We start from the raw sequence: 12947 nt of genomic DNA, 5'->3' as shown, positions 1-12947 counted from the left end.
TAAATTAGGATCTTTAAAATTTATCAACTTTTTAAGGTAAAGAGAAGTTATTTATTTACTAAACATTTTTACATTTAACTGATTTCTGTAGCTCCCACTAAGGTGAATACTCCACTGGGGCATCATCAAATATGGAGTCAAACATGCAAAACTGTTATAGGACTAACTGTAGGAATTAAAATTGTGGTAACAGTAATGCAATGTGTAGCTATTTCATGGATGCTGTTTGTTTTAGTAGAAATTAAGTTCAATATACAGATTGATACACTACAGAAGTGATAGTTACATTCAGCAAAATCAGTTGGCAGTTTGCCAGATAAATTCATGCTTTTTTTTATTTTTTAGTGTGTTAAAATGTACATAAAATTTACCATTTTAACCATTAAGTATACAATTCAAGGTACCTTCATATTTATAGTACAACCATCACTACCATCCAACACTTTTCATCTTCCCGAACTGACCAATATACCCACTAAATAACTTTCCATTAGATAAATGTACATTTATTTAGGTGTTTTTCTGTTTCCATTTGTTGAGGTATCTCCAGATTTTAGCTCTTTGATTCATTTGTTCATATTCAGCTCTTTCACAATTGAATTGATCTCTTGTTTCTTAATAATGTGTATTTTAGATGTCCTATTGAATTTTTATGTTTTTACTTTTTGCCTTGTTCTAGCCACTTTGTTTCCAATTGCTAGGTTTTCATCAAAGTTACATACTTTGACTTTCTTTGCGACTTTTTTTAACCTTCTATAAATCATAGGTTGATTAAAGTTGTTCTATTTTCAGGTAATAACAGTAATATTCTGTTAGTTGTCTTGCACACTACCAGGCAGAAAAAGACAACTAGATCAGGAGCTTTATTTTCGCACTTGGCTAGTAAGCACAAAATCTCTGTGTAGCCATTAGGTGAGCTTAATCTTTCTAGGAGAGCCACTCCTATCCTTTGAATTTCATATAAAATGGCAGAGAATCAATCTACTCAAGCCTATAGCTCTTTTTTATTTTTATTTTTTTTAAGATTTTACTTATTTATTCATAAGAGACACAGAGAGAGGCAGAAACATAGGCAGAGGGAGAAGCAGGCACCCCTGAGGGGAGCCTGATGCAGGATTCCATCCCAGGATGCCAGGATGATGACCTGTCCCAAAGGCAGACATTCAACCACTGAGCCACCCAGGTGCTCTCTCTTTTTTTTTTTTTTTTTAAAGATAATTTTCAGAGTACAGATTCTTTACCTCTTTGATTAGGTCTGTTCCTAAGTATCTTAAGGTTTTTGTTGCAGTTGTAAGTGGGATCGATTTCTTAATTTCTCTTTCTTCTGCCTCATTGTTAGCGTGTAGAAATGCAACTGATTTCTGTGCATTGATTTTATATCCTTTGACTTTGCTGAGTTCTATATCAGGTCTAGCAATTTTTAGGGGGGAGTGTTTTGGGTTTTCTACATAGAGTATCATGTCATCTGTGAAGAGTGAAAGTTTGACTACTTGCCAATTTGGATGCCTTTTATTTCTTTTTGTTGTTCGATTACTGAAGCTAGGACTTCCAGTACTGTGTTGAACAGCAGTGGTGAAAGTGGACATCCCTGTTGTGTTCTTGACCTTACGGAAAAAGGTGGTCAGTTTTTCCGCATTGAGGAGGATATTCGCTGTGAGTTTTTTGTATATGGCTTTTATGATATTGAGATATGTTTCTTCTATCCCTGCAGACTAGTTCATAGATTTGCAGTGTTCGTCATGCTTTGCACATTGCTTATTTTGTTATTGTCTTCATTTTACCGAAGCTTGCTCAGTGTACTTTCATTCTTTTGGGGAAAAGTTTTAAAACCTTTTTTTCCCTTAAGTTTGTTTGTTTGTTTATTTATTTATTTGAGAGAGCACAAGAGAATGAGCAAGATATCACAAGTGGTAGGAGGAGCAGCAGAGAGAGAGGGGGAAGCAGGCTTCCTGCTGAGCAGGGAGCCTGACGCAAGGCTCAGTCCCAGGACTGCAGGATCAGCTACCTAAGCTGAGGGCAGACCCTTAACTGAGCTACTCAGGTGTCCCTTGAGGGAAAGTTTTTAAAAGTTCTCTGTTGTGGGAGATACAAGCTTTGAGTTCTAGAATGTAGTCACAGGAGGAAAAAGCATAGAGAATATAGTCAATGGTATTTTTGTAATAGTGATACAATGGTGACAGATGGTAGCAACGCTTGTGAGCATAGCATAATGTATAATTGTTGTACATGTGAAACTACTGTAATGTTGGGTATCAGTGATATTCAAAAAAATCGGAAAAAAAAGTTCTCCATCAAATTTTTACCTAGTGAGTTTAGTATTCTTTGATGAGTTGATGATGCTCTCTTTGATTTTGGGATGACTTGAACATGGGACTGTTTATTGCCAATATAAAACTGTAGGGATTTCCAGACTAAGGATGCTAGAATTTTTTTTAACATATGAGATATTTTAAAGCCAGTGTTCTTAATATTCTAGATAAAAATTACCTTACACATTAAATGTAATTCTTTTAGAGATAAGGTTAAGAAGAGACATGCCCTGCCCAGCTCTCAACTTTTGGGCAAAGTTAGGATTAGAATTCTTTTTTTTTTCTTTTTAAAGATTTTATTTATTTATTCATTCATTCAGAGAGAGGCAGAGACACAGACAGAGGGAGAAGCAGGCTCCATGCAGGGAGCCCAACGCAGGAATTGATCCCGGGACCCCAGGATCACGCCCCAGGCCAAAGGCAGCTGCTCAACCACTGAGCCACCCAAGGATCCCTAGAATTCTTTTAATATAACTCAGTTGTTGTTATGAAACTTGGGTGGCCTCTGGTGGTCAAAATAATATCTCCTGTTTTTAAAGATGTGTTTGAAGGGAGTTTGGCTTATTAATGGTGATTATTTTTTATTTTGAGAGTTTTATTTATGCAAGTAATGAAGAATTAATTATTTTTCTCCATTGATTGGTGTATACAGACAGAAATCCTTATGTCTGTACTTTTCCCCCTCCTACAGGAGATTGTTGAAAACTTTAAATTTGATTCCTGAAAGGACTCAAGTAAGTAGTATAGTAGTTATTCTTACTTTTTTTTTTTTTGTGGGAAACCAGTAACTTTATATTGTAGTATTATATCTAGTTAAACTATATATTATTTCCTTAGAACTCTTGTAGTTTTTTAAATTAATTCCATCTTATTTTTACTTGTTTTCCTTTAGTTCATTAATTTATATTCATAACTATTGCTATCACTTGAGATGTTATTTTTCTTTTAATTAAAAAAATTTTTTTAAAGTATTGTTTATTTAAGTAATCTCTACACCCCACGTGGGACTTGAAATAGAAATCTTGAGATCAGGAGTCACATGTTCCTCCGACCTGAGCCTGCCAGGTGCTCTGACACATTATACTTCGTGAATGATTTCCAGGATCTTTAAAAATAGTAACTTATTTTTATTATAGATGATAGAAAGTATAAAACATAACACAGTATAAATATTCACCTTCCTATACCCAGCCACCCGTTTCTTCCCAGTGTCAGGCACTGTTACATTCTCTTGCTTAAACTCCCAGAAATAATCTGTACATATGGATATGTATTCATACCCTATTTTTTTTTATTTTCCTTAAGTGGTAGTGTATTCAACTTATCAATCGACCTTTTTTTAAAAAAATATTTTATTTATTTATTTATTCATGAGAGATAGAGGCAGAGACACAGAGGGGGAAGCAGCTCCATGTAGGGAGCCCGATGTGAGACTCAATCCTGGGACCCCAGGATCACACCCTGGGCTGAAGGCAGGCGTTAAACTGCTGAGCCACCCAGGGATCCCCCACCCCCCCTTTTTTTTAACCTAGTAGTGTATCTTGGCATTCCTTCTATATTATATATGGGTTACTTTTCTCTGAAATGGCTTGCATAATGTTCCTTTATATATGAATATACAGCATTTTATTTAATCTCTACCCTCCTGACCAACATTCTAGGTTGCTTTCAATCTTTGCTGTGTACCTGTGCAAAGTATACATAGAAATAGAATTTCCAGGTCAAAGCATATGTTCATTTAACATTTAATAGATTTTGCTCATTTTTTCCCAATCTGCTGCACCAAATTAAAATTATACTCATTTCATTAATATATGAGAGTGTTGGCTTTTCTTACTCTAGTCGAAGCAGTTTGATTTTTTTTTGCAGAGCTTTGGGTGCAAATTGGTATAACTCCATTATAGTTTTAGTTTTCATCTTCCTTATTTTGAAGAAAGTTGAGCATCTTTTCAAAAGATTAAGTCATTTTTTTGTGTGTGTGTGTGAACTTTCTTCATATCATTTGTACATTTTTCTTTTGGGTTCATTTTTTCCCCTGTGATTTGATTTCAGTTGGTTGCTATTATTTCTCTTGTTTCTCAAGTAGGATAAAATCTGACTTATTTTTTAGACTGAAACCTTTGGTGGGTTCAGTAAAGGAGGAGAAATTTTGGTAATTTTTTTTTCAAGTTTCCATCAGTTCTTATACTTAAAAGACTGATTACTTGGAAATAACATTCTCCCTCTTTTTTAAGATTTTATTTATTTCTTTATCTGAGAGAGAGCATGCAGGGCAGGGGGTGGGAGCAGAGGAAGAGGGAATCCTGAGTTCATGGCCGAAGTTGAAGGCAGATGCTTAACTGACTGAGCCATTCAGGTGCTCCTGAAATGACATTCATGATGATGTGTGATTATGGACTTGGAATTCAGGTTGATTTATGTATAATGTTAAAAGCTAATTTGTAACTTAAATTAAGATTTTTCTAGGCATCTTTGAGTTCATTTTATTGGGTCTATTTGTATCAGAAAATATTGTAGATTTGTTTTTATAGGGAAAATTAAGATTGTTTATACTGTGGATAGTATAAAAAAATACCCTTATTTTTCAGCCTTTTTTTCTTAGCCTGAACTGTTAGAATTTTTGCTGCCAAAATAGGATGTCATTTCTTTTTTTCCCCCTCTTAGTGTTATTACATCATAAAGGGTCACCAAAAATCTTTTGACATGTATTTTTCTGAGATATTTTCTTACTCCACAAATCTACAGATTATGTGTCTGGACTTGTTGCCCAATTTTTTTGTATTACAAAGATCCTGACTTAGTACTTGTCCCATTTTTCACTTTTCGCTCATGATTATCCTTCTACATATCAGGATAGTTCATAGTTCTTGGGTTAGAACCTGCATTGTGTTCTCTTGGTTCTGCCTTGTTAACCATTTCTCATCTACTCTGGTGGTTAATGAGCTGCTGCCTATGAACTGCCTTCCTGTTTTTGTAAATAAAAATTTTTTGGAATATGACCACGCCCCTACGTTTATTATGTATTGCTTATGGCTGCTTTCATTTTTTTTTTAATTTTTAATTTTTTTTTATTATTTATGATAGTCACACAGAGAGAGAGAGAGAGAGAGAGAGGCAGAGACATAGGCAGAGGGAGAAGCAGGCTCCATGCACCGGGAGCCCGATGTGGGATTCGATCCCGGGTCTCCAGGATCGCGCCCCGGGCCAAAGGCAGGCGCCAAACCGCTGCGCCACCCAGGGATCCCCTGGCTGCTTTCATTTTATAACAGTAGAATTGAGTGGTTGTGACAGAGACCTGTGACGTACCTGCAAGGCTGAAAATAAAAGTCTGGTCCTTTATAAAGTTTTCCAACCCCATATAAGTGACCTTTAGGGTATTTTCTGCACCCTGTGCTCATCATCTCTCTTACTTGTCTTGCTTACCTTCTTCTCCTTGTTCACACTTGTTTTCTTTTTTAAAGATTTTATTTATTCATGAGACACACACACACACACGCAGAGAGGCAGAGACAGGCAGAGGGAGAAGCAGGCTCCACACAGGGAGCGAGCCTGATGTGGGACTCGATCCCGGGTCTCCAGTTTCACGCCCTGGGCTGAAGCCAGGTGCTAAACCGCAGAGCCACCCGGGCTGTCCTCACACTTGTTTTCATCTGGACTCCATAATGCACTGCATTAGTGCTTTACCCAGAACATGGCAGCTCTCAAAGTAGGAAGCCTCTCTCTGCATCCCAAACATGAAAAATGCTGACAGAACTTTTAATTTTGAATTTTATGAAAGTGCCTTTGCATTAAAATAAACTTATAGCATTAAAAGCAAAATTGAGAGTGATTTATTTCAGTTTGTTGAGTGTGTTTTTATAGGATTGTTTATTTAAACTTTTAAGTTAAAACCATTTCATTGAACATATATAAGAGATAAGCTCTAGGAATGTAGCAAAACTAAAAATGTTATAAAAATGTTATAGAAACCATCGACTAGGAAATAGGAATAGCATTGCTGATCAGCGTTGCAAATTATTCATGAAAATGAATCTTTCTAATTTTTACTATGAGAAAAAAAATTTTTACTATGAGAATGAAGAAATATTTGTGGTCTTCTGGATCTTTTTACTGCGATGGGAACAAACTCTTTGAAGCTTTAAATAGTCTTTGAAACGGAATGTGGGGCTTTCTATTACATTTATTTAAAAAAGAACATTTCAGAATTGTTTGGAAGAAGAATTGCCTTAATCATTCTTTTTTCCTTTTGGTCAGTTACATTTTTTTCTTAAGTATCTCTGGAAAATATTTGTGTTGAAATGTAACTATTTACTCTTGTAAAAATCTTCTCTATTGCTTCCTAATTACATAAAAAGCCATAACTTTTTGGTTCCTTTTTGTTTAGTGGCTTACAGAAGAGATGAAATGTGGTCTGAGGGACGATATGACTATGAAAGACTTCCAAGAGAACGAATACCTCCTCGAAGTCACCCCAGTGTAAGTCGCTACTGCTGTAGAATAATTGAAAATCTAGAATCTAAGTGAATTTGGTACACCAAAGCTAAGCCTCCTAATAAAATCTTTAAGTGCCAAAAACTTAACAGTCTGGGTTGACATATAGGCAGATTAAGCTTATCTTTTAAAAGTTAAAAGTTTGAAAATAAAGGGCAACATTTTATTTATGTAGATAATCTATATTTCACATTGTTTATTTAAATTTCTAAAATGGAGGATTTGTATACTGAATTGAATTTGTGAAGAAAATTTGAGTTTTTATAAAGATAGACTGTTAATTAATGGAGTATTTGAGCACCTGCTCCTACTATTGGATGTCCCCTATTTTCTCTATTCTTAAAAATGTTTGCAAATTGGATATGTGAAATTATGAAGTAGGGGCAGGTCAGGGGCAGGCAGGTAGCTTTTAGTATATTGCGCTACTGCTTGTCTCTGTTGCTTTAAGAATTAGGAATTTTAATTAGGCCTTTTCTCAAGGAGCTTGCTATTTTTCTTATTAATGTATTCTCAGCACCATCTAGTGTGTGGCACATAGTAGGAGTTCAGTGTTTATTGGGTGACTATATACACTCTCTCCCCAAAATACTCTGCAGTGACCTAAGGAAGAGTTTGGGGAGGGTTAAGAAGCTGTCAATCTTAAACTTTTGCATAGGCCCTTTCTAAGTACCAGGGGATTTGGGTTGTGGTGATACTATGTGGATATATTATGGATTCATTATACACCATCAAAGGCACAAATATTGGTTTATACGTTTTTACTTCTAAGTAAGTCCCACAACACACTTAGATGGGTGATACTACTTTCAGCATTATCATTTGGCCTGGGTTACAGCTTCGGCTGCAATTGATCTAAAATGATAAAAGATGAGCTTTTTGGTTTTTGGTTTGAAGGAGACAAAGGTACAACTCTTTTTGGTAGTCCTAACTTTGGGTTCATCCTGACACTAGCTGCCTCTACCATGCCACCTAAGTTGAGATCCCAACCCCAGTAAGATCAAATTGTGTACCTGAGGTGCACTCATGGGGAAGTGAGTGCTTTGTCTGTCCTGGTCCCCAAGATTGGCCTTCTGAGTCCATCTCCGATAGAGGTTGCTGATGACCTTGCCAAGGCCACTGATGATTGTGTCTAATGATGACAGTGTAACTGACCACTCAGAACAGACAAGCCTAGATGAAGTGGTATTTTCTGCCTCTGCCCTGATTGTCAGAGAGCTCAAGGAACCCCCACGAGACTGGAAGAAGCAGAAAAACATTAAGCACAGTGGGAATATCAGTTTTGATGAGATTGTCAACATTGCCCACAAATGCATCACTGGGCTTTAGCTAAGGCAACTAATGATTGGAAGGGTCTGATCTTTAGCCAGAGAATTCTGGTAATCTAGAATTCCCAATGTTTAGCTAGAGATTCTCTGGAACCATTAAAGAGATCCTGGGGACTCTTAAATAATCTGTGGGCTGCAATGTTGATGATCACCATCCTCATGACATTAATAGTGGTACAGTGGAATGTCCAGCTAGTTAAGAACTACTACAAAGGAAAATATTTCCATAAAGAATCGTTTGACTACAACAATAAAAACAGAATTAAAACTGGAACAAAGAGGCCTACCATATTTCAGAATGGGTAAACTTAATTATTACTATATGTCATTTCATTCCAGATTTTATAGACTGTGTTTCTAATGAAATTTTCTATTAAATTCTTTTAATTTGATAAAATACTTTATAGTTTACTTAGGAAAACAAAGTGACATAGATGATGTGGGAGTAATGCAAAGATGGGAAAGGGATCACTTTAGGAAAAAAATTTTAGAACCCCTACCTTTCCAAGGATATATCCCATTAGGAATTTGTATTTCAAGGATACTTAAGAGAATTTTCTGTGTGGTTATGCCACCAACTGGGTATGTAGTTGGATTTGTTTTAGTTTGTTTTCAATTTGCGGGAATTTCCTTTTTTTTTTTTTTAAGATTTTATTTATTCACGAGAGACACAGAGAGAAAGAGGAAGAGACACAGGCAGAGGGAGAAGCAGGCTCCATGCAGGGAGCCCGATGTGGGACTCGATCCTGGGTCTCCAGGATCACACCCTGAGTCTAAGGCAGACGCTCAACTGCTGAGCCACTCAGGCGTCCCAACCTTTTTTTTTTCTTTTCTAATTTTTGTTTTTAATGTAACACATGACTCCAAATTATAAAATAAGATACATTTAGGGACTCCTGGGTGGCTTAGCAGCTCAGTGGTTGAGCGTCTCTCTGCCTTTGGCTCTAGAGTGTCATCCTGGAGTCCCAGGATTGAGTCCCACACCAGGCTCCCTATGGGGAGCCTGCTTCTCCCTCTGCCTATGTCTCTGCCTCTCTTTGTTTCATGAATAAACGAATAAAATCTTTTATTCTTTAAAAAAAAGGTACATTTAGGGAAGGGAAGACTTTTAAATGGTCACTTACTATAATTACATATTTAACTAGTTTCTGCTTACTGTGAGGGGTTTTATATTATAACCTTCTTAATCTTCAAAACAATTCTGAGTGTTGAATGGTTTATTTATAGAACTCTGTAGAATGTTGTAGAAGCCATAAAATGTAGACAGGAATTTATTTATTTAAAAGATTTTTAAAAATTTATTCATGTGAGGCAGAGACGTATGTAGGCAGAGGGAGAATCAGGCTCCCTTCGGGGAGCCTGAGGCAGGTTTCAGACCCAGGACCCCAGGATCATGCCCTGAGCCGAAGGTAGATGCTCAACCACTAAGGCACCCAGGCGTCCCTGTAGACAGGGATTTATATACAGAAACATAATTTCAGACAACAGTGGGAAATGTTCACAATCAAATCATGGAAAAAGTTAGATGTTATATATTACACCATTCTGATTATGCATGCATGCTTTGTTGTATCATAGAAAACACTACAGTCAAGTTGGCTTCCAGAGATAAAACTGGAGGTCAAGGGATCTTCCAGGAGGCTGTCAGCTATTGCTAGGGAGGGATTCCAGTTAAGAAAGCTGGGGAGGGGTCAGTTTTAAGGTGGGAGTAATCAGTTTATCAGTGTCCTAAAGACAGAAGGGCCCTTCAGATCTCTAAGTTACCGTGTGAGGATGGGTTAGAGAAAGTTCCTCCTAATAAATAGCCTTTGTTTTTTCTGAAGGGATAGCAAGATCATCCCCTGAAAGGCAGGAGGTAGAGGGCAACTTGAGGCCAGTGTGTTGAATTTGGAGTAACCATTGTTGATATCTCCTCACCAGAAATGTTTAAAAAGACTGTTGCTAAGGGGCAGTGAGCTTGTGCACTGTAAAGATAGGGGCACCAGTCTACAGGAATGTGTGTTTTATTACCTAAGTAGCCCGGTTTAGGAGTGGAGAAGGCAAGGTGTTAGGAGTGGTGGACTCAGGAAGATAAGGATATTGAAAGTTCTGACTCAGAGAATTACTGAGGTAATATATTACGTGTTACGGGCTAATTCAGAAAGGAAGTAAGGCTGTGAGAGGGACAGTGGATTGAAAGAAATGAGGGGTTGAGGGACAGGAAAGGCTCGGTGAGGCTGAAGACCAGAGTGTGGCAGAAAGACAGGTATTTTGAAATGTAGTTTCCAAGAGAAGGACAGTCCTGGGTGATTAAAGTTCAGTGGATAGTGGTAGGGATAGAGAGTGGTGAAGGTTATTGGACTTGAGGAAGGGAACACTTGGAGGCTAGATTTTGGATCAGTGATTTAGATTAGAGGCTCTCATTCCTTGCTGTATATTAAAGTCATCCAGAGAGCTCTTATATACCAAAATCTGGGCCCCATCCAGGTAATTAAGTCATAATCATTGCAACTAGGATCTCAACATCAGTGTTGTAAAAGTTTGTCAGGTTAAAAAAAAAAAAAGTTTGTCAGGTGACTCTTTTGCAGATTTAAGAAATAGAGATCATAGATGAACAATGAACTTGCTGATGATAACAGTTAAGGTAAAATGACAGGTGATGTAAGTTCTCAGTGGGTGATGATATTGTAATAAAATCTAAACAAACCCAATCATTTTCATTTTTATATCATTTCTGTGTTTGTAAATGTGAAACATGCTTCTTTATAAAATAATTTCATCATCAGGAAGCATATAGATATGTTTTATACCACAAGTGCATTTAAAATCAGACTAGAAGTACTTAACTGTCTCTAAGTTCCCAAAGGTAAATCTGACTCTCCTAAATTCTCTGGCTACTTGGTTTCTCCAAGATGGGAAGGAGCCTAGATTGCATTTCTCCTTCTAAGAGCACAGAACCTGCCCAGACCTTGTACAGCTTCATTCTTCTCCTTTTTTTAAAAAAAATTTTTTTTAAATTCAATTAGATGGGTCCCTTCATCCCCCTAGTCAGCCTCTCCTAGTTGATAAATCCTTCTGCATTCCCATATCCCCTTCCTCAAGACTCACTTTTATTGGTGAACTTGGCCTTATTTTGATTGGAAATTTAAAGCCTTCCCCTCCTCTCAATTATGCACCTTTGATGGCTCTTGGAAATTATTCCTTTGCCTTCTATGTTACACCTGCATTTTAATTAAATAAAGCAAAGTATCTTAAACTTTTTGTTGCCATGGATCCCTTTTCAGAGTAGGGTTTTTTAAACTATAAAATACACAGAATTAAAGGAGACTACTTATATTTGAGTATAGTTATCAATATTAAAAACAAGTTTGTGGGGATCTCTGGGTGGCTCAGTGGTTCAGCGCCTGCCTCCAGTGATCCTGGAGTCCCAGGATCGAGTCCCGCATTGGGCTCCCTACATGGAGCCTGCTTCCCCCTCTGCCTGTGTCTCTGCCTCTCTCTCTCTCTCTCTCTCTCTCTTTCTCTCTGTCTATCATGAATAAATAAATAAAATCTTTTAAAAAAAATAAAAAAATAAAAACAAATTTGTGATGTACTTCTTGAGTAGGTCATTAAATATTATGAACTAATGGTGGGATTTTCATTACTATATTTTCAAAGTAATGAGAATAAATCATGTTTCTATATACTGCACGGCTATAACATGATATGAAAATATCTATGATTTCTGTTAGTGATGAAGCCACAGATGCTGCTGCTGTTATTGTGTTTGTTGCTGCATTTGGGTGAAAAAAGTAACTTTTATTCACATCTGATTTTAAGGACCTACTGAATCCTTAAGCTAGAAAACTGATAAATGACACTAGAACTAGAAATATAAATCAATAAAGTTATAATTCTTGACTTTGGAGCCAATAAAAATATAATTTCTTTAAAGTTTAAAGAACTTACAAAACAAATCATCTAATGTTATTTTAAAAAACATATTTGTATATCATATTGACTTGTATAGGATGCTCACAAGCAGCATTATTCATCACAGCTCCAAACTGGCAACAATCCAAATGTGTAACAGTAGAGTAAATTAATTATACAATTTACAAGCAATTAGAATGAATGGACCTGAATAGGCTATTGAAACTCATACTGAAAGAAGCCAAATACAAGATTATATCCTGTATTTCCTGTGTATTATATAAAGCTTCAGAATAGGCAAAACTCACCAGGAAAGTGGTTACTTTTAGAAGAGAGGAGTAGTGACTAGGAGAGAGCATAGGAAGGCTTTTGCTGAACTAGGGATATTCAGTTTTTTGATCTGGGTGGTAGTTACACAGTGTAATTACCTTGTGAAAAGTAATTTAGGAGTACATTTGTGATTTTTACATTTTTTTGTAAGTATGTCATACTTCAATAAAAACTTAAAAGGTTTTAAAAAGCAAATTATTTTTTTCTAAATATGAAAGTAGTTAATCCTTAAAAACTGGGCACTTACTATCATCAGTGCTTGGGATAGAGGAAGGTACTACTCTATTTTATTTTGTATATTTGGATTCTGTTCTCTAACAGAAGAGCAGTTTTACTGCATTTTTTTTCTTATTACTCCCATTTACTCACTACTTATAATAACATTTTATGAAAACTTTATCATGTATTTATCCATCTATCTGCCCTTAATCCATCCACTTTAATCCATCTAATTTTTTGATGTATTTCAGAGTAAACCGGGCAACAAGTAATATGCTTTTCATAGGTATACATATCATAAAAGTGCATTGTTTTTTACAGCTTTTTTTCTAAATGTAAAAATTACATACATGATATGCAAATCTTAAGTGTTCATCTG

General features: G+C 36.3%; 1 protein-coding gene across 25 annotated transcripts in view; it reads left to right on the top strand.

Moving 5' to 3' along the window:
• PPHLN1 (periphilin 1) overlaps positions 1-12947 on the top strand; it is a 149428-nt gene that overhangs the window by 10569 nt on the left and 125912 nt on the right. For 15 of the 25 annotated variants that reach the window (XR_013363956.1, XR_013363957.1, XM_077870425.1 and 12 more), the window contains 2 exons: positions 3001-3043; positions 6694-6785. Coding sequence is in view for 23 of the 25 variants with exons in the window: in XM_077870425.1 (XP_077726551.1) it covers position 3043; positions 6694-6785 (93 nt within the window). In the remaining 2 variants the exon portion in view is untranslated. Of the gene's footprint in view, positions 1-1539; positions 1654-3000; positions 3044-6693; positions 6786-12947 lie in introns of all 25 variants that reach the window. The other 10 variants (XM_077870420.1, XM_077870423.1, XM_077870411.1 and 7 more) reach the window with 2 other exon arrangements.

Source organism: Canis aureus, chromosome 25 (genome assembly GCF_053574225.1).
Source record: "Canis aureus isolate CA01 chromosome 25, VMU_Caureus_v.1.0, whole genome shotgun sequence".
NCBI lineage: Eukaryota > Metazoa > Chordata > Mammalia > Carnivora > Canidae > Canis > Canis aureus.
The sequence above is the reverse complement of the archived record's forward strand: the minus strand, read 5'-3'. Positions and strand labels throughout refer to the sequence as shown.